Consider the following 23,503-nt stretch of genomic DNA (forward strand, 5'->3'; position numbering starts at 1 on the left):
TTTATTACATACATACAAGTGCCCTACAGTATAATTGAGGAAAATAAATAAAGTTCATGTGTCTAAAGTGTTCAAGTAAATGAGAAAGTGCTTTAAGGCACAAAGTCATTGAAAGAGTGTGGATCAAATTATTCAGTGTAATTTATAAGAAGTATTAAAGTAAGTGAATAAACTTTTGTGGAATGTTTGTTTTAAAGTAAATTTAAGAATATTGAATGAGGTCATGACCCCCCTTAAAACGTTTAAAAATCGATCACATAAGAATTTAATATGGAAATTCTTGATATTTCATTGTTGAAAATTCATTAAATTTTTAATTAGACACACCAGCCATGCTCAATATTTTTCTACAACTGAAACATGATAACGAAAAAACCTCTTAAAAGCCTTACTGCTTAGCATCATAAATTATTACAGTAATCCTTCAATTCATTGTTACAAAAATTAATTTCTTTTTACTGAGAAAACCGATGCGAAAGGAGAAATTAAGTTTTTCATGAATGTAAATTGAAAATTGCTCGTAACCGCCTATATACCCACATAATTAATTAGTTTGCCTCGTTTTTCAGAATATGAAAATGTTTTAAATTATGGGAAAAATTAATTTTTATGTAAGTCTATGGTCGATAGCATGAGAAAAATTTATGATATATCCTGGTTATAAAAACAAAACGCATCTATAGACTCATCAGCCGCTCAGTAACAACCCTATCACAGCGAAGTTGCGGTGAGATGATTCAATTTTCATAGAACCTTCAACTTTCTTCCCAGCAACCGCAAAAAAGTTTTTCCTCCATTAATTTTACAGCTAAAATTATGCGGTAAACGAGCAAGTATACAGCAACGATTACTGATTCAAATAAATTAATTAGGATGAATATAAATTTAATAAAAGAACGTTGTCCATGATCTATTACATTAACGATCCAATTTACTTCGCAGCATGTTAAAACAGTAATACTGCGTACATAACAAAGAACAATAAGAAAAAGTAATCAATTGAAGAGCAGTGGTAGCCATAGAAATAACATTACAAGAAAGACGATTTATTTGGACCGAAAAATTTCGTATTTTTCTTATTTATGTTCGCCCTCTGCTCTCATAATGCTTTTATGATTGGTGCGAATGAGCATGCAATATCCGTATTATGGCCTATGATGTAGGCAATTTATCGCACATGGGAAGGCATTTCTATATTATTTTGTGAGATATTTTATGTGCGATTTTTGACAGCACTTTTTTTTACAACTGAGTCTGTATAGATAAGGAAATTTTAATCATGTATGGATGCACACACCTGGGCAATTTCAGTTCAAGTTCCTTACTTTAATTATTCTCATAATAGCCTGCTACCAAGCATTTCAATGCCAAGAAAACATAAAATTCTATCCAAGTTTGTCCATCCGCACGTGCTGGCTTATTATAAGCTCAGAAAAATGGCAAAATAAAATGAATTTTCGTGTGTATATTTTTTTTTCTGTTCCTTAAAAGGTATTTTATATTCTTCATACAAACTTTTCTAACAGCTCTTATGGGATATAACATAAACAAAAACAAAATTTTACGAGCTTTTATTTGGAAAATTGGAATGCCTTACACGATCCGTTAACATAAAATGAATCAATTAAATTAGATCAAATAAAGTAGCATGATGAGGGTCTTGGATTTTTTTTTAAGGTTTTATGAAACCTAGGTTTGGTTCATCAAAATGAGCTTTAATGGAAGGTATTTGTCATTGAGAACGAATGCCAAGGACAATGTTGATGTATTTTATTATGATGACTTCTATTTCTTATTATTGTTGTTTCATTAGCCTAATAAGAAAAGTGAGTCAAGTTCATTGATTATTTAATCAATAGGCTACAAAATTGGAACTAAAGAGGCAGTTCCTTGTTGTACATTTATGAAATATAAAAGTTTATTGCAGCACGTGACTTTTTTATGTAAATTATCATAATTTTATTACAGGAAACTTCTTTTTACATGTTCTGAGAGATTTTATCAAAAAGTTTCAAAACTTGTTCCGATATGAGTTCCTACCATAATTCCTAATTACAAAATTTCACATAAGAAAGTTTTCTGCACACGCATTCAAGGCCCAATTTATGAAAATTTACTCATGAAACTTTTTCATTAGACTTGTGTCTATTTAGTTTCCTCAACATTCTACCCGCATATTTTTTATGATAATTACTTTGGTTATTGCATTAGTTTACTTTATATAGTTAGTCGACATCATCACTGTTGTCATGAGATTATAAAAAATAATAATAATGAAGAGAAATTGGATTATGAATTGCATTTATTTACGCTTTGTATACAACAGGACATAAACTCACTAAAATATCTCTTATTGTCCTATATGAGAAGTTTATATGAGAATTGGAAGTACTTTCTGCGTGTGGTAAGAATAAAATAGATTCTAAAAATGTTTTAGACATAATTTTGTGGTTCCTCAAAGGAAACAACATTTTTTTCATTTTGCTCTGTTCTTGAAATTTTGGCTTTGAAAATTTTGTGTAAAAAAGAATTTCGAGAAATTTATTGAAATGAAATTGAGAAGAATAAAAATAAATTTAATTCGAAAGATTATGAAATATTTTTCGAGGTTTTATGTCAATATCAAAAGACTCATGCTACAAAAAGTATTAAATTTACTAAGAATTCTTTTATACCAGGTCAACTTGAGCATATTTATTAAATTCCATTTACTTTGAAGAATATTTAAAAATATTTGTTAATAAATTTATCAAAGCTGAACAAAAACTCTGTAATTTCTATTTTTATCGATCCACCAACATCGTTTTCGATAAAAGTACTTGATATTTGTTAAAATGGCATGTCTGAATATAATTTCTTCTACTACAATACCTATGATTACAATGTATCATTTATGAGTATTATTCCACAAATAAAAGTAGAATCAACAACAAGTGAGTTGCTCATTCTAAGGGATTTTCAGTTTTTGAATAATTTATAATGTCACATACACCATAATACTGTGTGAAAGTCTCTCCCTCTGCCTTGCCACATTCATAATATTTTTAATTAAATTGCGTTTTTACACAAAGTTCGAGCTGGAAGTTGAAGGCAAAGTTCATAAAAATTTTAAACTACACTTTTTATATTTCTTTTTCTTCTTTCTCTTCTCAGTCTTGTACATGGTAATAAAATGAGGATGTTGAAAAGGCAGAGAGAGTTGAAAAAGCCATCAAAATTTAAAATAAATTACGCAATAAAGGATAATCCAATTTTATTATTTGAGGATTTTTAAGGTCTTTAATATACACCACCATCATATACACGAATAAAAATTATGGAATTGAATTAATAAAATTTCAAACAAAAAATGGAAATGATTGAGGAGGAAGTTTCTCGTGTCAATTATTATGCTTTGTGATTCCATTTTTAACTGGCTTTTTATGGTGTCATGCATTATTCCGGGCTATTTTTAATAGAAAGTGTTTATTGTCTGCAGCCCACTTAATTCCTTATCTTCAAAAATGCGCCTCACTCTACATTGCATTATAATTTTTTAAACATAAAAAATGAAACACCCACTCAGTATACGCGCTTTACAACAAAATGCGACACGACATCACATGGCGTCCACCTCATTTCCCATTCATTACTCATTTATGACATCGAGAAATGTATACAGCTACGTAGATTTCGCTTGCTAAGCGTGAAATGTATAACTTACTTCATATTATGGCTGAAAAATCTTTTATGTATTGAATTCAATGAGGGTGAGAGGCGACCATAAAAATTCATGTTCACTGTCGTATCGATTGTGAGTAAAATAAATGTACAATAAGCTTCCTTAAAAATTCCACAGAGACTCAATGGTTATGTTGATTTAAATTTATATTGGATGTGGTTTTTTTATGAATTCCTGGTTGTGAGAAAGATCTTCAAAAGATAACAGAAATTGGGAGGATTTTAAAGTTCAAAGTGAATTTCCTGTTTGCTTTGAAAATAAGGATTTGATTATGGAAACTTTGTGGTCAAGATTTTCTCATTGAGAATCTTAACAAAAGGATAATATTGAATTTTGATCAAAGATGTTCAGTAAATAAAACCAAAACTACAATCACAATTTTCTATTTTATATTCAATGACTAAACCTGCAAGAGAAAATCTTGTTTAGAGTTTTCAACCACATAATCCTAATCCTTTCAGCTTAGCACTATTGAATATGATGCATACACCACATTGATACATAAAAAAACTCATTTTATGAACTTTTTTGTATGTTTCGTGCCATGAAAATTTATTGAAATCAGAAAATGAAATAAAGTAAGATTGATGCATAAAACTCCTTTTTCATGTTTTTTATGATCATCTTATTTTTATGCTTTTATACAATCACCTCTTTTGCCTTGAGTATATGATAGATATCATGATAAAATATCAGAGATTTACTACTTTACTACAGAGAATTTTCTAAATGATTTTGAAGTTTAAGGTATTATGGAAGAAAATAAGGTTCTAAAAAAATTTTATTGTGCTATCTGTGTAAGTCAAAAAAGCTCTGAAAATGAGTTCAGATTTTGGTTTTTCAACAAATCTTTAAAAATTTAAAATTCGTGATAACATACCCCAAATAATCCTCCCTAAGCATGCATTTTAATTTCATTCATGAATACACTCAGACTTGTATATTCAGTCTGTTTTATAATAAAATATATCAGATTGAATGCAGAGATTTTGTATTAAGCCAAAAATAAACTGAAAACATATTTCGTAAAGCTTATCGAAATCAATGTATCATGTTCGTATTTATCCTTTTAAAACTACAGCCACACCTTTTAAAGGAAATGATATACACTAAATCCATTAAAAACTACCTCTCGTTTCTAATTCCATTTTCATATGTTTCCGATTTGTCGCTTCTTTGTTTCTTTTAATCGAATTTCGCTTTGTGGGAATTTTATGGTGGTAGATTTATCAAGAATGGAGCTGTTTGGTAGTTGGTAAGCGGAAATTCGTCAATATTTCGATACTTATAAAAACTTTCGAATGCTAGTATCCGGTTTTTAATAGACAGATTTTTGATTTTCTCAGAATTCAGGGCATTCAGTAAAACCAAACCCTCACCCATCCCATAATCTTTTTTATAATGTTCATCGATAACTGACAGACGACCTCATAAGGGTTGCAAAAAAATCAGTTTATCATAATAATTTTATGGTGTGCTTCCTTTTGATCCTTATTTTACGTTTCCTGCAGTAAATGAACATAAAAATAAAAAGCAAGGCTAAAACAGCCTCTTTTTCATGCACCCGACAACATCTTTTTTCATAATCTCCAGTGTCCAAAAAGTGAAGAAGTAGGAGAAATATAATACAGAACACGAAAAAATCGTCAAAAAGCACAAAATAAACAAACGATGTAGGATGTAGTATATGATTCGGTGTCGAGGGGCTTATGTGAATAAACAACACGGGAAAATAAATTTTTATTCACTTTTTTTCTCATTCCTTTACACAGTGGTTTTGTATGTTCATATTTTTTATGCTACTATGACTGTATCGCTTATTTTCATTTCCATTTTTTTATTTTCACTTTTACACAGATTTTTGGCAAAGAAAAAGTGTTTTTTTCTTTTTGATCTTGATCGTTTGTCCGACTGTCGAGTAAATTTCTAGTTTTTATCAAAGGATGCTGTCTAAATAGTAAATTATGTTTTAAGTAGCATCTGCAGAGGTTTATCAGGTGCTAAAAAGTACAGGAATGACAAAAGATTTATTACTTCCTTAATCGACTAAGTTTTTGCATTATTTGCTCATTAATTATTAAGCATCTATCCACAAAGAATGCGTTCCTTTCAATAAAAATTTATATAAATCCATAACTCAGATCCATTTTATTCTTGTCTGCCATCTCAAGCGACTTATACAGTTTTTTATTATAACCATAATATTTTTGGACATGGTAACCGCGTAGGAGGTTAGGAAGAAGAAAATAAACGGAATTTCAGTAGGATTAGTTATGAACAGAAATAGGAGCAGTCATAGCATATAAAACACAATATGATGCCATAATAATTTATGTGATTTGAATGTTAAAATTTAACAGGAAATTGGAATGCAGAGTCACACATAAAACTGAGCTCACGACATGAGACAATGTATGAACAAAGTTAGGATGTGAAAAAATGCTCTGAGATTGAGTGGGTGCATAAAAAAAAGAAGAGAAAATTTAATGGCTTTAATGGATTTATGGTTTTTTGAAGCTTTGTCTCGTTTCCATAAAAATATGAAAAGTTCCAGCATAGAACAGCTTTAACGGCTTTTTTATGGCATAACGACCGTCAAAAATGAAATTTCATTTAGTTCTTCGGTCTTGTTTTAGAGCATAATGACCATTTTTTCTAGTTTTCAAACTAGGGTATTAAAAACTTTTTCATTCTCTGTTACCCACAATGAGCATGCTGTATCTTATACATATATGTGAAATAATTTCGCTTTCATTATTTTTTTCAATTAACTCTCTTTTTTTCTTCAAACAATTCACACTCCTTTCATCGACGGTTCATGGCAACATTTTTCACATGTGAACTCGTTCTCGTGCTGTAAATTGTCGAATGTGTCAAAAGCAGTAAAGGATAAAAATTTTATTCACACTTCAAACGCTTTTGGAAGTGAGGTTGGAAGCAAAAAAATTTTTATGATCTTTTAATGTGGCTTAATAGAAGAATCTACGAAGCTCAAGGTGATGGTATGAACAGACGCATGATGTTGAGTGGTTGAGCCTTGATAAATCATTAAATTTTCTTTTATGATTGAAAAGAATTTCTAATTAATAATGCATGATAACAATTTCGTCAGACAAATTGATTACTAGTTCCATTCAATTTCTAAATTAATATTAATTGAGACTTGTAAAGTTGATTGATCTACTCAATAGAATTGCGACAGCATTTTTTGACAATTGATCCACTTAAGGTTTTATTACCTTGTCAACTAATCAAAATGTTTATTAAATTGTCGTAATACATATCTTTTCCCACGGCATTAGTAGAATAAGGAAAGATATATTCTGAATTTCTCATTTTAAATTGAAAAATTGACACTTACAAGTCGTTGTCGTTCCTTTTATAGTGCAACATGTTGCTATATCACATACACTCCTACCTCTATTCATTTCAAACTCAATGTCAGACAGTTTGACTAACTAACTGATAACTGTACTGTACTATCTCTGTACATACATATGTATGTAGTCAAATTTATTTTTCTGATAGCATGTCATGGAAAGGAGAAAACAGTACCTAATTCATTTCATGAATCACGAATCGAGTAAATGTGAACCAAAAAATTCTCTGTCTCTTTTCATCATCATTGTTAGCTGTCTATTACAATAAATTATTCATGATTGACGTATCTAACCTCAAGTCTACATTCATACAACACAATACTAAATAATAGAAATTATCGAGCTTTTGTGGGAAAATAAATTTCTTAGAATTATTCTAAATTAAATCGATACCGTTTAAATAGTTCCTTGAATTCCATGTACAAGTTTCATGCTCAACTTCCCTATTACTTTCTAATCCCTACTTCCATTGAAATGAAGAAAACCCAAAATAACAAAAACTTTTACAATAATAGAAAGGAGGAAGCTTTGTGATAGACATGCATAAATGACAAAAAAAAAAGTTTTCCCATGAAAATGTAAGGAAGATATTGGAGAAAAAAATTCTACTATAATGTGCAGGCAAAAAGCATATGAATTAGTGTGTGTTCTGAACGAGAAACAAAAAAAGTAATGAGGCTTTTTTGAGGGGAAATATCTGAAAATTATGGGAGGATTTTCTATTCAATGCTCACAGAACAGAATGAGAAGAATATGTTGTGAAATAAATTGCAGCTATTTCCAAAGAATTTGTTCCATTTACTAGAACGCAAGCAAGTTCGGGTAGTTCATTACCCTTAACAGCAATTTATCATCGATTTTCTATGTCAATAATTTACACAGCCTGCATGCAATGGTCAGATGATGTGTGTACATCAAAATCATCTAAACGAATAGACTGCGAACCGAAAATTGCTTTAATAATTTATTCCTGATGATTTTTCATCCATGTACATCAACTGACTGCAAATTTATGTAATTTTGAAATTAATGCTGTATTTTCTCAAACCCACATTGCATTCCAAATTTATAATAACACTTGGTGATAAATTTTATGACATTCTATCATCCAACATCTTCTCGTTCGTGGCTTCTCACCCACTCAAAAAGCAAAAATCAATAATGTTTTATGCTAAAATCATTCAGAAAAACTTCAAAAAAGCCATCACTTTCCAATTCGTCCTAAAAGTTTATTTTTTCAAAAAAAGAAGACAGTATCGACTAATACCAACACACCCGAGTCCTTCCTTAAATCAGACCAAAAGAGGAAAAAGATGTGAAAAGTTTTGCAATAAAAAAAGCAGAACAAAAAAAGAGGAAAACTTTGACGACGGCAAAAATGTTCTCTTTGCAAGAAATAGTAATTTGAATGATGACAAAGGAGGAAAAGAGCGATTTTCGGCATGGTAGGTAGGACAAAAATCATCCATTCCTCCTTCACACACCTCAACTATGAAACGAGAATCTTATTAAAATGCGTCGCTTACGACAATGAAGGAAAGAAAAAGATGAAATTCATGAAAACTTTTTTCCTCTGCCGTCAATTTCGTGTGTTTCCCTCCTGAGTGAAAGATGGATGGATGAAACGACAGTCAACAAAGGAGAGGGAAAGAAAACTTTCACTTCCATCAACTAGAAAGAAGATTTTTCCATAATTTTCAGAGATACACATACGAATATTCTTGTAAAGTTCCCACTTGCGGGAAAATATTTCTTCCACAGCTTGTTTCCCTCAAAATTCGTGTTGAATGATGCGTAGTATTAGATTGAATCAAACGAAAAAAAAAAATATGAATGAAAGTGTAAGGCTAAAATGGTGTGCGAAAATCTGTGTCGTGTGGAATGAGAGATGCCGAAAATACTTTTCAAGGTACATGAATAACTAAGAAGATGCCATAAATATTAACACAACAATTAGGAAGCTTAAAGCTTTCTTGTTTGAGAAATTTATTCACTAAGTTTTTTGTTTGTTTATAGAAAGGGGAGATCTTATGATTCTGGAGGAATTCCTTATTTCTGATTTCCGTTATTAATGTGAATTTTAAATGACTCTGCATTAACTTTAAAACTCATAAAATACAAGAAAACAAATTTGTTATTTTAGATGATAAGAAACATAAAATACTACACATGAGATGTTCTTGATAAAGGAGGGAGAATGATGGGGTTGGAAAATGAGATTGTATGGGGTTGGGGATGAGTAAATAAATCGTATTATGAAAATTGAATTTAAATCATAAAAAAAAACTTTTGAAGGGTGCATGTTTTAGATTGTTGACGTGCTTCATAAATATGTTTTTGTTACAAAAATTTATTCATAAATTGGATTTTTGACAAACTCGTTATGACTTTTTCAGCAAGATGAAGTGCCTTAATGATGCACGTCAGTAATTTTTTAGTTCTTATGAAATGTTTGTTGCAGTTTTTAGTTGAAGTATAGTAAATTATGCTTTTTAAACTTGAACTGAGTTAGACTCGAGTAGTTAAGAGCTCTCGTAATGAGTCTCATTATGAAATCAAGATTCTGACAACTTCCATACTACGTCTAGTTTACTACTAAAAAATTCATTTCATTCACAAAACAGTACAGAATTAGATCTGAACATTAACTCCCAGAACATCAAATTTGTCGATCAAGAGGAAACATTTTAAATAAATTATACAACTCAATAAATTTTACCTAACAACATTAAAGTTTTCATCCAACCTCCTATCCATCAATCAATTTTATCATCCTTATTTTATGATTAATTACACAATTTTCAGCTACCCAGACTTCTAAGTTATATTTTCAGCAATTTATTTCTATAAAACATAAATTCTGTTCATGTCAGGATACAAGTTTATGTTTGGTAAACTTATGTGGCTGAATAGTAAGAAATCATTTTAATTTTGTGCATGCAATATAATAGTATTGGGGAGGAATTCATGATTTTCAATAAATTTGCTAGTTAGATGAAATGACTTTGTTATGTCTATACTGCATGGTTTAATGCCAAAAACAAAAATATGTTTAGAAAATGACTAAACAAAAGAGATGCCAACTTTTAGACAGAATCAATTGCTGAAATTCTTACAGATGATTATGTTGCAAGCCTGCAGAGCAATATAGAGTCTTTAAGTTGCCTCATTTGGATACTTCAATAGAAAATTATTTTAAGGATTCATCCTTATTTTTATTTAGTAATCAATCAATGATAATCTCCCCAATACATAATCTGACATAATTGTGTAAGAAATACTTATCAGCACAAACTTTGTAATGTCAAACTGTCAAAGTCTATCAATATTCAACTTTTTTGTCAAACATTTCCCCAAAAAAATACTAACCCTCATCTTACTAATCATAACTGCCATAAGATTTCCTCAATAATATACTACCAATTTATATCAATTTGAAATGTACAAGCATCGAGTCTATGTCTATAATGCCTGGTTTTCCTAAAAATAATTGGATTTTATATACACTAAACCATTTTATATTACATTATATGATGTGAGTATTACGATTATTGAACAAGATTTGCGATATTTTTTACGGGGGGCTTATATGTTCAAAAAATTATCAGCCTTCACGAAAATCCCCGTAAATTACATCGATGATAAGCGTAAGAGCTTTTTGTGCCCTTTTTGATTATTACATAAACTCACAGAGAACAGAAAATGTTTTTGTGTGTTTTACATTGTTAGAAATTCGTAGTTGAAAACAGATTGTAATTGTTAAAATATTTATATTTTGACACCATTTGTTGGTAATAGCAGAAGCGTGAAGGAAGTCATAAGAAAATTGTAGATTAGGAAAATTGAGTGTGGAACTTTTTTGTGAAGACGCTAAAAGTCTCAGATGAGTAGGATTTTTCCGAGAAATCTTCTGTACCAAAAAATCCAATTAGTCAAATTATTGATTTAATTTATTGCTTGAATGGGGAAATTCATTCATTATTTTAAGCAAATAAGTTGCCATCTCAATTGGGGTAAAAAGTTTCAATTCAAAAATCATTTGCTTTATCATATTTTCAAAAATGACAATTTATCATTCCACAGTTATGTCGATGACAAGTAAATTTGTTGAATATACCAGAATATACATCAAAGAAAAAAAATCGATTCTCCAAAAACATACGAGATTCTACACAGAAGTCTCAATAATTGAATGTCACAGAAAAAAAAAAATTTCTATTTCCTAAAAGCTCCAATAGAAGCTACGACGATTGTTGAAATAAACTTATTTTCCTTATTTATATTTTTTCTCTCCAAAACTAAGTCCTAATGCTCGATTTATGTAATAAATTATGTATTGTCGGGCTGGTAGCGACAAGGACATCGAAAAATAATTTTTCGTCCACTTTACGTGCACATAATTCGAATGTGAATCAAAAAGCAACAAACACAAGTTGCCATTCACTTAACAATACACGAAAAATTGTCCGAGAATGAAAAAAAACTGCTGATGGCCTCAATTTGATTATGTAATTAATTTCCATAATGATAAGGATTTTTTCTCTATATTTTTAAATGAACTGACTTACTTTCTATAATTCACTGAGACCACTGACAGATGAAATAAATCCTTGTCAAGTGGTTAAATGCTTAGCGCTTAGAGGTCAAGTGAATATATCCAATTTAATTATTATGTGTCCTCTTAATTAAGTGCACTTTAATCCTCGAGATTATTTTCTTCACGCTTCTCACTTAATTGATAATAATTTTTCGACTGGATTATTGTTTGAATTCCTTCAAGTTTCTTATTTTATTTTTATTTTCACAGCACTTCTACTTATTCTTGGATTATTTTTCACACTCTTTAAAAATACAAAAAAGAACACACAAGAGGGAATGTCGGTAGGAATAAAAATTTATGTAAATTTTCGTTCTCTCAAATTAATTAAAATTTTCTTCTTTAGGTGCCTGTTAATATGCCTTTGACACGTACTTTCTACTTCCACTCAGCTTTCCGCGCGAGAATCCCGTTTTTCTCACTTTATTACTATTTTAACTTGTTTTTTTTGGGCGGATTTTTCACCGTTAATAAATTCTTATTACCCCCGAGGAATTACTTGATGCACGCAAAATATCTCTTATCCAATATCTTGACTTAATTTTCACTGCTCAGGATGATTACTAAAATTTATATATTTTGACTTTATTAAAATTTTAGACACATTGAATGAACGACACCGAAAAAATGCCAAGTTTACATCGAAGAAGATTTACAAACAAACTAAGAATGTTAATACAAAATTCTTTTTTGAGAAGAGAATTGTATCCTTAAAGGGGAAAATAAGCAACAGAAGCTGAGCAATTGAGGGGAAATCTCATACAAAGCTCAATGAAATAGGGGAAAATTTGAGAGAATCTGAAGGATGACTGAGCAATGAAAGGGGAACTGAGCAACTTTACAGGAGAAATGAGGGTGAATCATGTGAGACTTTTTAATATACTTTTACGTAATGTTTTTAATTTGAAAAGTTGTGTTACTTGGATTACTTTCAGCCTGACAATGGATTGGTTTGATAGAAAATAAAATATAATATCACAATTCTTGGTCAGTTTTCGTCGGCAAGATGATTTTCTCAGAAGAAAATACTTAATTACATCAACAAAACTTGAGTCATCAAATTCATGGGGAAAAATTCAGCTTCTTAAGGAGAAATCATTTCTCCTTAATAGGAGAAAAAAAGCTTTTTAAAGCTTGTAACATCATATGACTAAGAAAAAACTTTTAACTGAATTTCCAATGATTCTATATTTGATGTAATGTCATCAAATATAAATCGTCTATTCTTTGACAGTCAAATTTAGTTTCCTAAGCAAGTGCGTCCATGAAAGTTCTGAAATGCTGAGCTCGAAGTCGACTTGGATTTTACATGTGAAAGTCAACTTGAGTCGATTTCTAATCGACTTCGCGTTCTGTTAAAAAGCATTTAAATTATCGAAATCAGTGATCAAAAAATTCCTACAATCTCAACCTAAATCACAAGATGTAGAGTCTTATCAAAAAAAGTAGTAAAAAACAGCATATTATCTCTCTCTAAAATAAAATTTCATTGAATTTTAATCTATGTGTATCATATGGCGTCTTTTTTGTTAGTATAGGTCGACAAAAATTTCATGCAATCATAGTCTCATTCATGTTTCTTTCATAATTGACAAAAAAAAAAACGAGCACAACAACAACAAATAAAAAAAACTTATGCTGCTTCTCTTTTGTACTCAACTTTAAAAACGATTGAAAAGAAATTCATGAGAATTTTTTCTGTGTTGTTGTTTGAGAGTTTTTTTTTGTGTTTTGTTGAAGCATTTTATAATCAGTAGTAATTTAAAACTGAACGAAAAAAGACGTAGTGCCTGTTGCTGTTTGAAATTAAAACGCGCGATCATTTCATTTTTGTGTGTTAAATTTAAATCTGTCTGCTTCCGATACATGTGATAAAAGGATTATTTATCGATTTGGAATAAATGATTTAAGGTAACTGATAAGCATCAAATTTTTAGAATTTTTTTATTCAAGCATTCTGATCATACTGACATGAACTCGTAACTTATGTGGCTTGCTGATAACAAGAACAATCAACAGTATAATGATTTCTCGTATTTATTATAAATAGCATTGATTTCCCATGCATCCAAATTGTTCCTTATGTATTATATTTGCATTTCTAAGAATCATCAATTTAGTACAAATGGATCATTTTGATTACAAGAGTTGACTCCCCCAAAGGAGATAAAAATGCACTTAATCACTTCTATATTTACTTAGTGCTCAATAAAAATTGAACAAAAATGTTTGATTATTTGACAATAATTTCACACCACGCTGATCAAAGTAATATAAAATGATTTTTGAGTCATCAATGCGTAAAACACGTTTCATTGCTTTTTTTGGTACAGACATTTTTTTGATCAATTTTAAATTAGCCGTACTTGTTTTGAAATGTGCACAAAATCTGATGTAAATTTCTGAGAAAATTTCATATGACCAATGTCTGTTGTCTGCTGTCTGAACAATATAATTTCTATGTAGAAGGGTCAATTAGGAGTATCGTGAAGAAATTTTTAGCAAGAATTTTTATTTTTGTAGCATCTGGTTGGGGTTATTCGAAAAATATATTTTGATACACATAATAAAATTCTCATTCTTATAAGAATCAACTAGAACTAATAATTTAGGTCATTACCAATAAATTCGATAATTTTTTTACACACCTTCCCATTCGAATGTCAATCGAAAATTCACTAAATTATCAACCTTGAAAAAATTGAATAAATACGTAGTGTTTTTATCAATTGTACACATGTTTCATACATTCATTGTCAATATTGAGTAATAGAGATAACGTATTAAAATGAAAGCATAAAGCCCTTTTGTACCACACTGATTGGACATTATCTCTCATATATTTTCTTAACGTCTGAAGTCTACTTATAAAGATTTATTTCTGTCAAAGATATTCCGACTGACTAATTCTGTATACATTCAGATATCTCAAGTTCCAATCCTCTCTATTGTTAGGGTATAATTTCTTACTCTTGATTATGCCTCACGTTGTGATGAGATATTTGCATATAAAGTAAAGAATTTTGAAGTGAAATCATGAAAAGGAATGAAGAATAAGAAGAAGACTGTTTTGCAGCATGTTTTGTTACTGCGCGGTTTCTTTTTTTTTTTAAAAAAAGGGGTTGCTTTTGGCCTTGAAGACTGACTGGATGACTAGATCACTTATTTCTGTTAGGAATGTATTCAAAATTAAACATTTAATCCTAGCACGTACAAAACATAATTTCTGACCGACTTCTCACGGGAATATCACTTAATACATCAAAAGAATATCTGTTTTTAAGGTACACATTTTATGACGCCGATTATGGAAACACATGATGAGTGTTGACACAAGAGGTTTTACAAAAACACATGAGGACGTAATAAACAAATAAACAGACCCTAAATGTGTACTCTTAAAGAAACAGAAGACTCAAGGTCGTTTAACATTTTGATATTTTTTTATTTTTATGAATTTTGAGATTTGCAATAATGTCAAGGCTGTCTATAACATGCGTCACAATATCTGTTCTTCTTAGTGAGATTTGATGCTTGCCATTTAATTATGAGGAACGGCGAATACATGTTATCGATAAAATATTACAGATATGTTCGCAAATGATATATTTGGAAGCAACAGGCAAGAAGAATAAGAATTTTGCAATTTTCGGTGTAAATAAATTTTTGAGTATAAAAGAGAAACGAAGAGGAATGAGTAACCGCAACAACAAAGAATTCATGATAATATCCACGATATAAATAATCACTGATGCGGCGACAAACAATTAAAATATTTACTTATTAAACAGCAATATAGTTATAAAGTGTGAAAAGTTTATTTTATAAATCTTAGCCATTAGCTAATTATAATTATCAGATGTCAAGAAAAACCCAAGACCTGCGTCAAGTCAATTATTCTTTTCCTTCAAATTTTATAGGGAAGTTCGTGCTCTCACGAATGCTATTAAAACTTTTTAAATTTGATTAAAGTAATATGAAGTTTGTGTCTTATTTTTTTGTAAAACAAGTAATTTCTCATATTTTAAATTGCTGGCTTGAAGTATGTACATGCTTTTGACAAAAAATTTAAACAATTTCACGACTAAGCAAAAAGTTAAAAACAGATGATGAAAGTGCAATAAAATGTACAATGTTTTTGTGTCCAATGTACTGTGTCTAGCAATATTATTATAAAGGATATACACTCGGTTGAGTCTTGGATTCTGTTTTCAAAAAATATATATTTCACCGATAATCCCAGCACCTCATAAAACGCAAATTTCAGAATATAATAATCACCATTAAGCACCTATGACACCTTGATTGATAATATTAAATGAATTTTTTGATAACGCTACTCAGAATTAATAATTTCAATTATAGTTAATGTTTGGAATTCAACGCGATAACATGTCATAATTCTGTGAATATTAAATTAGTAATTGTGCTACATACCGGTATAAATTTGTTGATTTTCAAGTGTATCTTCAATTAACTCATCAAATTTATTAAAACTTCACTGGATACTAATTGTTTTTTCTTAAAAATCCTTAATCCACTATAAAAAGTCTTAATTTAACTAATTTAAATCTTTAATTTTACCAAAATTCACTCCACTGTTAATTAATAGATTTAAATTGGAAATTTCAATGATAGCTGTGATAAATTTTTTGAAATTATTTCTTTGTTTACATTCATTAGCGTGTAATAATCAATCTTATTTAATTCCTTTAAATTTTAGACTGTCTGATTTATTTAGTTGTGAACATAAAAGTCCCGTCTAAGTGCCATTCATATCAATCAGAATGGGTAAGTGGAAATAGAAAATATCTGCAATCTTTAGATACTAATTAATTCTTATTTGTTATCCAGGAGTTGAAAACAACAACAAAGGAGGAACGGAAGTAGGCTTGAAGAGACATATGGGTCTTTTAGCAGCTGTTAATGTCATCTTGAATGTTATGATTGGCAGCGGAATATTCGTTAGTCCACAAAATGCCTTAAAATTTTCCGGAAGTGTTGGTGCTTGTTTGCTAGTGTGGCTGATTTGTGGAATCATCTCTCTGGTTGGTGCTCTCTGTTTTGCTGAACTTGGTAGTGTAGTACCCAAATCTGGTGCTGAGTATGCATATTTAATGGAAGCATTTGGAAAGAAACGAAATTTTTGGGGACCTCTACCAGCATTTGTGTGTGCGTGGGTTTACGTACTGATTTTACGGCCTGCCGAAATCGCAATCATTATTCTAACGTTTTCTGAATACTCAATTCAACCGTTCCATAGCATATTAGGCCTTGAAAATTTAAGTGAAGATCAAAAATCAAATCTAGTAAAACTTTTTTCATTGATTACATTAGGTAAGTAACTATATTATTGGATGTTCCTGATAATTTCTGAAAACCGTTTTATCTTTACAGCAATAATCACATACATAAATCTTACGAGTGTAAAGCTTTATGTTAAACTTAACAATATTTTCGGGTTTGCAAAAGTATTTGCATGTTTTATCGTTATCGCCGGCGGTGCTTATCAGTTAATCCTTGGTAACACATCTAATTTACAGACTGGATTTGAGGGGACAAATTTAAAATTTGGATACATCGCACTTAGTTTATATAATGGATTATGGTATGACATGCAATGAATTAACGTATTTTGATAAAATTGATACTTAATTTTCAATATATACAGGAGTTTCGATGGATGGTCAAGTGTTACTACAATTACAGAGGAAATCAAATCACCACACAAGTAATAAAACCTTAATTTTAATACAATATATGCCAGAACTCATTTAATACATTCAATCTAGGAACATTCCAAGATCAATTTCGATTGCTGTGCCTTTAGTAACCTTATTGTATGTGTTCATGAATGTTGCTTATATGACTGTACTTGACAAAGAAGAAATGATAAACTCTGCAGCTGTGGGAATCTCATTTGCTGAAAAGGCACTCGGAGCTTTTGGCTTTTTAATTCCTGTCGGTGTTGCTTTATCTACTTTTGGTAAGTTTGGTTGATATTTTTTTGATGATTAAATCCTTAAGATATGTTTTGTTTAAAGGCTGTGCTATGAGTATCCAGTTTGGTGTGACTAGGTTGTGTTTTGTTGCTGGAAGAGGTAAATATTCCTTAATAACTGAAAAACTTTTTGATCCCTAATTAGCATACTTCTAATCCACAGAGGGACATATGTTGGAACCGCTATCATACATTCATGTGACAAAGCATACACCAGCCCCTGCCGTCTTCCTTCAAGGAATCCTGTCAGTGATATTCTTATCTGTCGGAGATATCAGTGCATTGATTGAATTTGCATCATTCCTAATTTGGTTCTTCTATGGTACAGCTTGTGTTTGCCTACTTGTTATGCGAAAGACGCACGCTAATGTTGAACGATCATACAAAGTTCCCATCATTCTTCCAATAATTACATTATTTGTATCAGTATTCCTTGTTCTTACTCCATTAATTGATGAACCTGACATAAAATATTTAAGTGCCGTTGGATTTATCCTTAGTGGAGTTCTTGCCTATGTGCCTTTTGTATATTACAAAATTCGGCCGCGATTCATGGATGACTTTACACAATTTATTCAACTGTTCTTTATGGTTGTACCAACCACGAATCTTGAAGATGAAAATTGCAACACAATAGCTAATGATGAGAAGATTCATTGATATTTTATAATTAAGTGCTGTTTGGGGTGTGTGTCAATTAATTCGTAGAGCATTTGGCAACAGCTGCTAGATTTAGATAAGCAGTAAACTATGATAAGAAGATTAATTAGAGCAGCTATGAAATTGATTAAATTAATTAAAAATCAACAAAAGACAATAATCACACACCTCCAAATAATGTTAAGTAACTTAAGTAAGTTTATCGAATATATGAAAAAATCATCATCTCATTCCTATAACATTAAATTTGTAGTTTTTTACTGATTTGTCTTTATAAGATTAATTAATTAAATTAAGAAAAATGTGTCAATAAATTTTAATCTTTTTTTATGTACTGACTTTCTTATTGATCAACAATAGTAAGCTTATTGAATCTAGTATGCTCTTCAAAATCTTATCAGCGATTAAATGAAGCTTTTCAAAGATCATCGACCTCAATGTTTACAATGGAATTAAGATTATCTCAATGATGAAGAAGGATCCTATTGATACTCAACGAGACTGTAAACATGTGAGAAAGTTCATGCTTAATTTTCAATAAGTGCAGTTTTTAAAACTCCTTTATTTTCCAAAAATAAATGCAATGGATTAAATGCAGTTCAAATTTTTAAAATTTTACAGGTACTTAACTTAAATCTTTAACTTTCACTTTTTAATGTGCTCTCCTATTTAAAAAGGAATTGCACTTATTTACAATTTTGCTGATGTCTCAAAAACAAGTTCATCATTATCAGGCAACGGTGCAAAGAATTTATTCACATGATCTTGTGTAACATCTTCAATGCGATTTGGTTTCCATTTTGGCTGTTGATCTTTATCAATTAATAAAGCACGAACCCCTTCCTTGAAATCACTATCGATACAGCAGTGAACAGCCAGTCTATATTCCATTTGGAGACATTCTCGAAGAGTCATAGTCTTGCCGAGTTGAAGTTGTCTTAAAGTGATTTTTAAGCTCGTTGGTGACATTTTGCTGATTGTCTTTAACTGTTTCATAGCCCATTCGGATCCATCAGAATGGAGTTTCTTTAATATCGCTTCTATTGTATCACCGCCAAATGCCTTTTCGATTTGTTTTAAATGAGGTTGAAGGACGAATTCGGATGTATCTTTAAATAATCCTTCGAATTTTGCTAAAGTCTTGTCAATTTCATCAGAATTATTGCACTTTCCCAGTTCTTTTTCCAATTCTTCTAGAGCTGAGCTCTCAACAAAGTGGGTGGCAACTCCAGCTTTCTTGACATCACGTCCTTTTAATCTGAATCCAGTTATACCGAGATAAAATCCAATATTTCCTTCCATTCTTGGTAAGAAATATCCACCGCCAACATCTGGGAAGAGACCAATTGCAGTTTCAGGCATAGCAAATAGCGTCCTTTCCGTTGCAACTCTGTATTTTCCATGAACTGTAAGGGAAAACATGTAAATTAAACTATCAAATGAAAAGTTTTAAGTATTTTTACCTGACAAGCCAACACCGCCACCCCTAAAGAAGATATACATGAAAAGAAAAGGAAATAAAGTATTAATACGACCAAAGCGATGATCAGTTTACTAAAACAACTAAAATCAACGTCTTTCATTATGGTAGTAAGCAGTTCATATAAATGCGCAATTTTCACTCGATTCATAACTTACATTGTGATTCCGTCGATAACAGCGACATAAGGTTTTTTATAATTCCCAATTAATTCATTATTCTTGTATTCATTTCTGAAGAATTCCTTTCCGTCACCAACTGATCCTTCAACAACGGATCTTACATCTCCTCCAGCACAAAATGCCTTCTCACCTACTCCTTTTAATATCACCAATTTCTTATCATCTCTTTTCTCAAAGTCTCTCATTGCCGCATAAATTTTTCTAAAAATATCTTAATTAACTTATCAAAAAGAACAGAGAGAATGAATTTTTATGTAACAATACTTACTTAACCATGTCGGTATTGATTGCATTCAATGCCTTTGGCCTATTTAATGTTATTACACCGGCTGTACCATTTTCATTAACGAGAACATTATCATTTTCAGAAAATGTCGTCATGTGTCTTAAACTTGAGCTCGAAGCAATTTGATGCTGTTTTACAGAATTAACTAATAATGAATTTGCTGCACGACGAATCTATATGATTAAAAGACCTAAATTATGTTGATTTATGCACTAATTAACACTAAATTACCATTCTGAACTCCTTAATAAAATTCTCCGTCGATCGCGATATTTACTGCACGATTTGTAGTTGTGTGTATGTGATTGCTCAACACTTTTGAATATTTTTTATCCGTTACAGCTTGAACTTTAATGTTGAGATGTATAGCAAAATAAAGAACCGATATCATGTATCCTTTTGTATATCAATTTATTCGTATCGAATAAATCGTCAATCAAAATATCTGTCAAATAAGATGAAGAATGCTTTCTAAACTTCAAAGATATAACAGTCGAAAAAAATTTGAACAGACCATATGAATCTTGTTGACAAATTGCGTTTGATTTACAAATGTTCTAAGTCCAAAAATTATTTAATCGGTGCACTTTTGTTCTAATTCATCTCAAAACGTTCCTGGATAATAAACTAAGCATCATTTTTGTTTTCTTATGGAACGACAATTCAAAAAGATCTACAAACATCTACAAATAATCAATTAACAGACGTGTTGATGGACTTGTTCAATTTTCATCTGAAATAATTTCATTGTTTACTAAAAAGAATTTTTATGAGTTTTATAATAAATTTTATTCGACTAGTTATAGATAAGATGCTGGAATTATTCTCTTTTGGGAGAAAAGGAATATCCAACAAGCTTCCAATATTTGTCAAAACAAATACGGGTAAACAGATAAGTTTAAATTTAGATCCAGAATGGGATATTTCAAATGTAAAGAAACTAGTCGCTCCGTCATTAGGAATTTCGCCGAATGAAGTACGTTTAAGGCCTTAAATATGCCATATATCATCTAATAATTCACTCTTTATTCACAGGTGAAGATTATTTTTGCTGGAAAAGAATTAGAAGACTGCACAAGAATTAGTGTAAGTTGTTCATCAGCCTTGAATCTATTTTTAAACGCTTTTAATCCTTAATGACCCACTTGAATCTTCTTTCAGGAATGTGATTTAGGAACCCAAAGTGTTTTACATGCTGTGAAAACAAGAGCAAGACCTGAAACTGAGGCAAAATCAAAGAAATGCTTAGAAACTTTATTTGATGATGAGAATGTTGGAGATGTCCCATCCAAGCCTTTATCCTCGACATTAGTGGATTTACAGTTGAAAGGAGAAGAAAGAAGAAATTCTGAAAGTAATACTAAGGCAAAGGCACATTTCTTTGTACATTGTCCTGAATGCAAGAAGGTAAGTTTACTAGATCTTACTGAATCATTGTTTAAATAATTCTACTTCACAGCTATGCAGAGGGAAATTGCGAGTTCGCTGCAACATTTGCAAAGGAGGCTGTTTTACGGTACACAGAGATCCAGAATGCTGGGATGATGTATTAGTTCCTAAAAAAATTCAAGGCCATTGCGAAAGTAAGGAAATTGCTTGCACATCTGATGAAGAAAATCAACTTCCTTTTGCTGAGTTTTATTTCAAATGTGCTGAACATGGATCAGGCGGAGAAAATGACTATGCAGCACCATTGACTTTAATCAAAATGAATTTGAAGAAAGTACCATGTCTAGCTTGTGGCGATATTTCGGATCCAGTTCTAGTCTTTCCTTGTGATGCTGGTCATACAAGTTGTCTAGACTGCTTTAAACTCTATTGCATATCAAGACTTCAAGAACGACAATTTGTGTCACATAGAGATTTTGGATATACGCTCGCATGTCCAGTAAATTGTCAAAATTCATATATACAAGAAATACATCATTTTAAATTGTTAGAAAAGGATCATTACGATAGATATCAGCGATTTGGTGCTGAGGAATTTGTTCTTCAATCTGGAGGAGTTTTATGTCCTCAACCAAATTGTGGAATGGGAATTATAGTGGATGAAGAATGCAATCGTGTTCATTGTCAAAATGGATGTGGAGTAAGCTGCTTGATAATTATATTAAGCTTAATAAATAACCATTTCTGACTTTCTAGTTCGTGTTCTGCAAAATCTGTAAGCAAGGATATCACATTGGAGATTGCTTACCAGAATCGACATCATCAAATAACATGACTGCATCCGAATTTTCTGTCAATCCAAGCCGAGTAGCTGGTGCAAGATGGGACGAAGCATCCAAAATAGCTATTCAAGTCACAACAAAGCCTTGTCCAAAGTGCCGAACAGCAACAGAACGAGCAGGTGGCTGTATGCATATGGTAATATTTCTAAATCTTTATCTTTTTGATATCAAAGCTTATGATTAACATATTTTTTAGGCATGTACAAGAGCTGGATGTAATTTTGAATGGTGCTGGGTTTGTCAAACAGAATGGACAAGAGATTGCATGGCTGCTCATTGGTTTGGCTGAATAATTCTAGCAGTATTAAATGAATTGTTATTGAATTTAATAGCATGAGACAATATTTGACTGTTAACTGAATAAAATGCTCATAGATTTTTTTTTGTCACAAAATTCCTGTTTCTTTCTAGAACACCATTCAATTCACAAAACATCCAGCACTGGATCATAAACTTTCACAATCATAATTTCTGGAAATTAATAAACACAATCACTGATACACAATGTTTTATCTCAAGTCGAATTCATTTTTATTGAATTCAATCCATAATTACAATCACGTTGGAATATTGAATTAATATTTTTTGGATGTTTTCAAGATGTTACCATAACCTAAAAAATATTCAAACAAAACAAAATTAGTTAAATCAATATATCATTGAATTTTAGTCAATTTACTTACTTTTTTAAAGATACAGATGAATGCATTTAATTATGCAATTTATCTCAATCTTCTGGCTTCACGTTCAGACTCGAGTAATGTGAGAATATCGCCTTCGCGGACTGGTCCTTTCACATTTCTGATGATAGCACGGGTTGGATCGTTGAGGAATTCAACTTTAACTTGTGTACATTGACCTTGTGATCCTGTACGTCCCAAAACTTTGATGACACGAGCTAAAACAACTGGCTTATCCATGATTTTTAATTATTTTTAATTTTTCAAATGTTTCTTCGAAAAATT

General features: G+C 30.8%; 4 protein-coding genes and 1 long non-coding RNA gene across 5 annotated transcripts in view; 2 read left to right on the plus strand and 3 right to left on the minus strand.

The window, feature by feature from the left end:
* The window catches only part of LOC139087719 (frequenin-2), a 61,141-nt gene extending 48,795 nt beyond the window's left edge, over positions 1 to 12,346 (minus strand). Inside the window, exon 1 of the mRNA XM_070636615.1 lies at positions 11,670 to 12,346. The gene's annotated coding sequence lies outside the window, so the exon portion shown is untranslated. The remainder of the gene's footprint in view (positions 1 to 11,669) is intronic.
* Positions 12,347 to 13,446: 1,100 nt separating this feature from the next.
* LOC139087819 (b(0,+)-type amino acid transporter 1-like) lies at positions 13,447 to 18,689 on the plus strand. Its single transcript, XM_070636738.1, has 8 exons — positions 13,447 to 13,609; positions 16,422 to 16,489; positions 16,553 to 17,035; positions 17,096 to 17,306; positions 17,370 to 17,429; positions 17,491 to 17,684; positions 17,743 to 17,799; positions 17,863 to 18,689. Exons 2-8 carry the CDS (start codon positions 16,486 to 16,488, stop codon positions 18,357 to 18,359), a joined length of 1,506 nt encoding a protein of 501 aa, XP_070492839.1. The 5' UTR covers positions 13,447 to 13,609; positions 16,422 to 16,485; the 3' UTR covers positions 18,360 to 18,689.
* Positions 18,690 to 18,901: 212 nt separating this feature from the next.
* On the minus strand, positions 18,902 to 20,668 carry LOC139087820 (3-hydroxyisobutyryl-CoA hydrolase, mitochondrial-like). The gene is made up of 5 exons (XM_070636739.1): positions 20,539 to 20,668; positions 20,290 to 20,480; positions 19,998 to 20,222; positions 19,823 to 19,845; positions 18,902 to 19,765 (listed from the first exon to the last, which is right to left on the minus strand). Exons 1-5 carry the CDS (start codon positions 20,539 to 20,541, stop codon positions 19,050 to 19,052), a joined length of 1,158 nt encoding a protein of 385 aa, XP_070492840.1. The 5' UTR covers positions 20,542 to 20,668; the 3' UTR covers positions 18,902 to 19,049.
* A 376-nt stretch (positions 20,669 to 21,044) lies between these two features.
* park (E3 ubiquitin-protein ligase parkin) lies at positions 21,045 to 22,932 on the plus strand. Its single transcript, XM_070636641.1, has 6 exons — positions 21,045 to 21,283; positions 21,343 to 21,393; positions 21,469 to 21,714; positions 21,767 to 22,396; positions 22,453 to 22,674; positions 22,735 to 22,932. Exons 1-6 carry the CDS (start codon positions 21,077 to 21,079, stop codon positions 22,825 to 22,827), a joined length of 1,449 nt encoding a protein of 482 aa, XP_070492742.1. The 5' UTR covers positions 21,045 to 21,076; the 3' UTR covers positions 22,828 to 22,932.
* A 113-nt stretch (positions 22,933 to 23,045) lies between these two features.
* LOC139087741 (uncharacterized) lies at positions 23,046 to 23,260 on the minus strand. Its single transcript, XR_011544155.1, has 2 exons — positions 23,222 to 23,260; positions 23,046 to 23,151 (listed from the first exon to the last, which is right to left on the minus strand). It is a non-coding gene; the product is annotated as an uncharacterized lncRNA (long non-coding RNA).
* Between the last annotated feature and the right edge of the window lie 243 nt (positions 23,261 to 23,503).

This window comes from Chironomus tepperi, unplaced genomic scaffold (genome assembly GCF_022539635.2).
Source record: "Chironomus tepperi strain 1889 unplaced genomic scaffold, CSIRO-AGI_Ctep_v1 contig_137, whole genome shotgun sequence".
NCBI lineage: Eukaryota > Metazoa > Arthropoda > Insecta > Diptera > Chironomidae > Chironomus > Chironomus tepperi.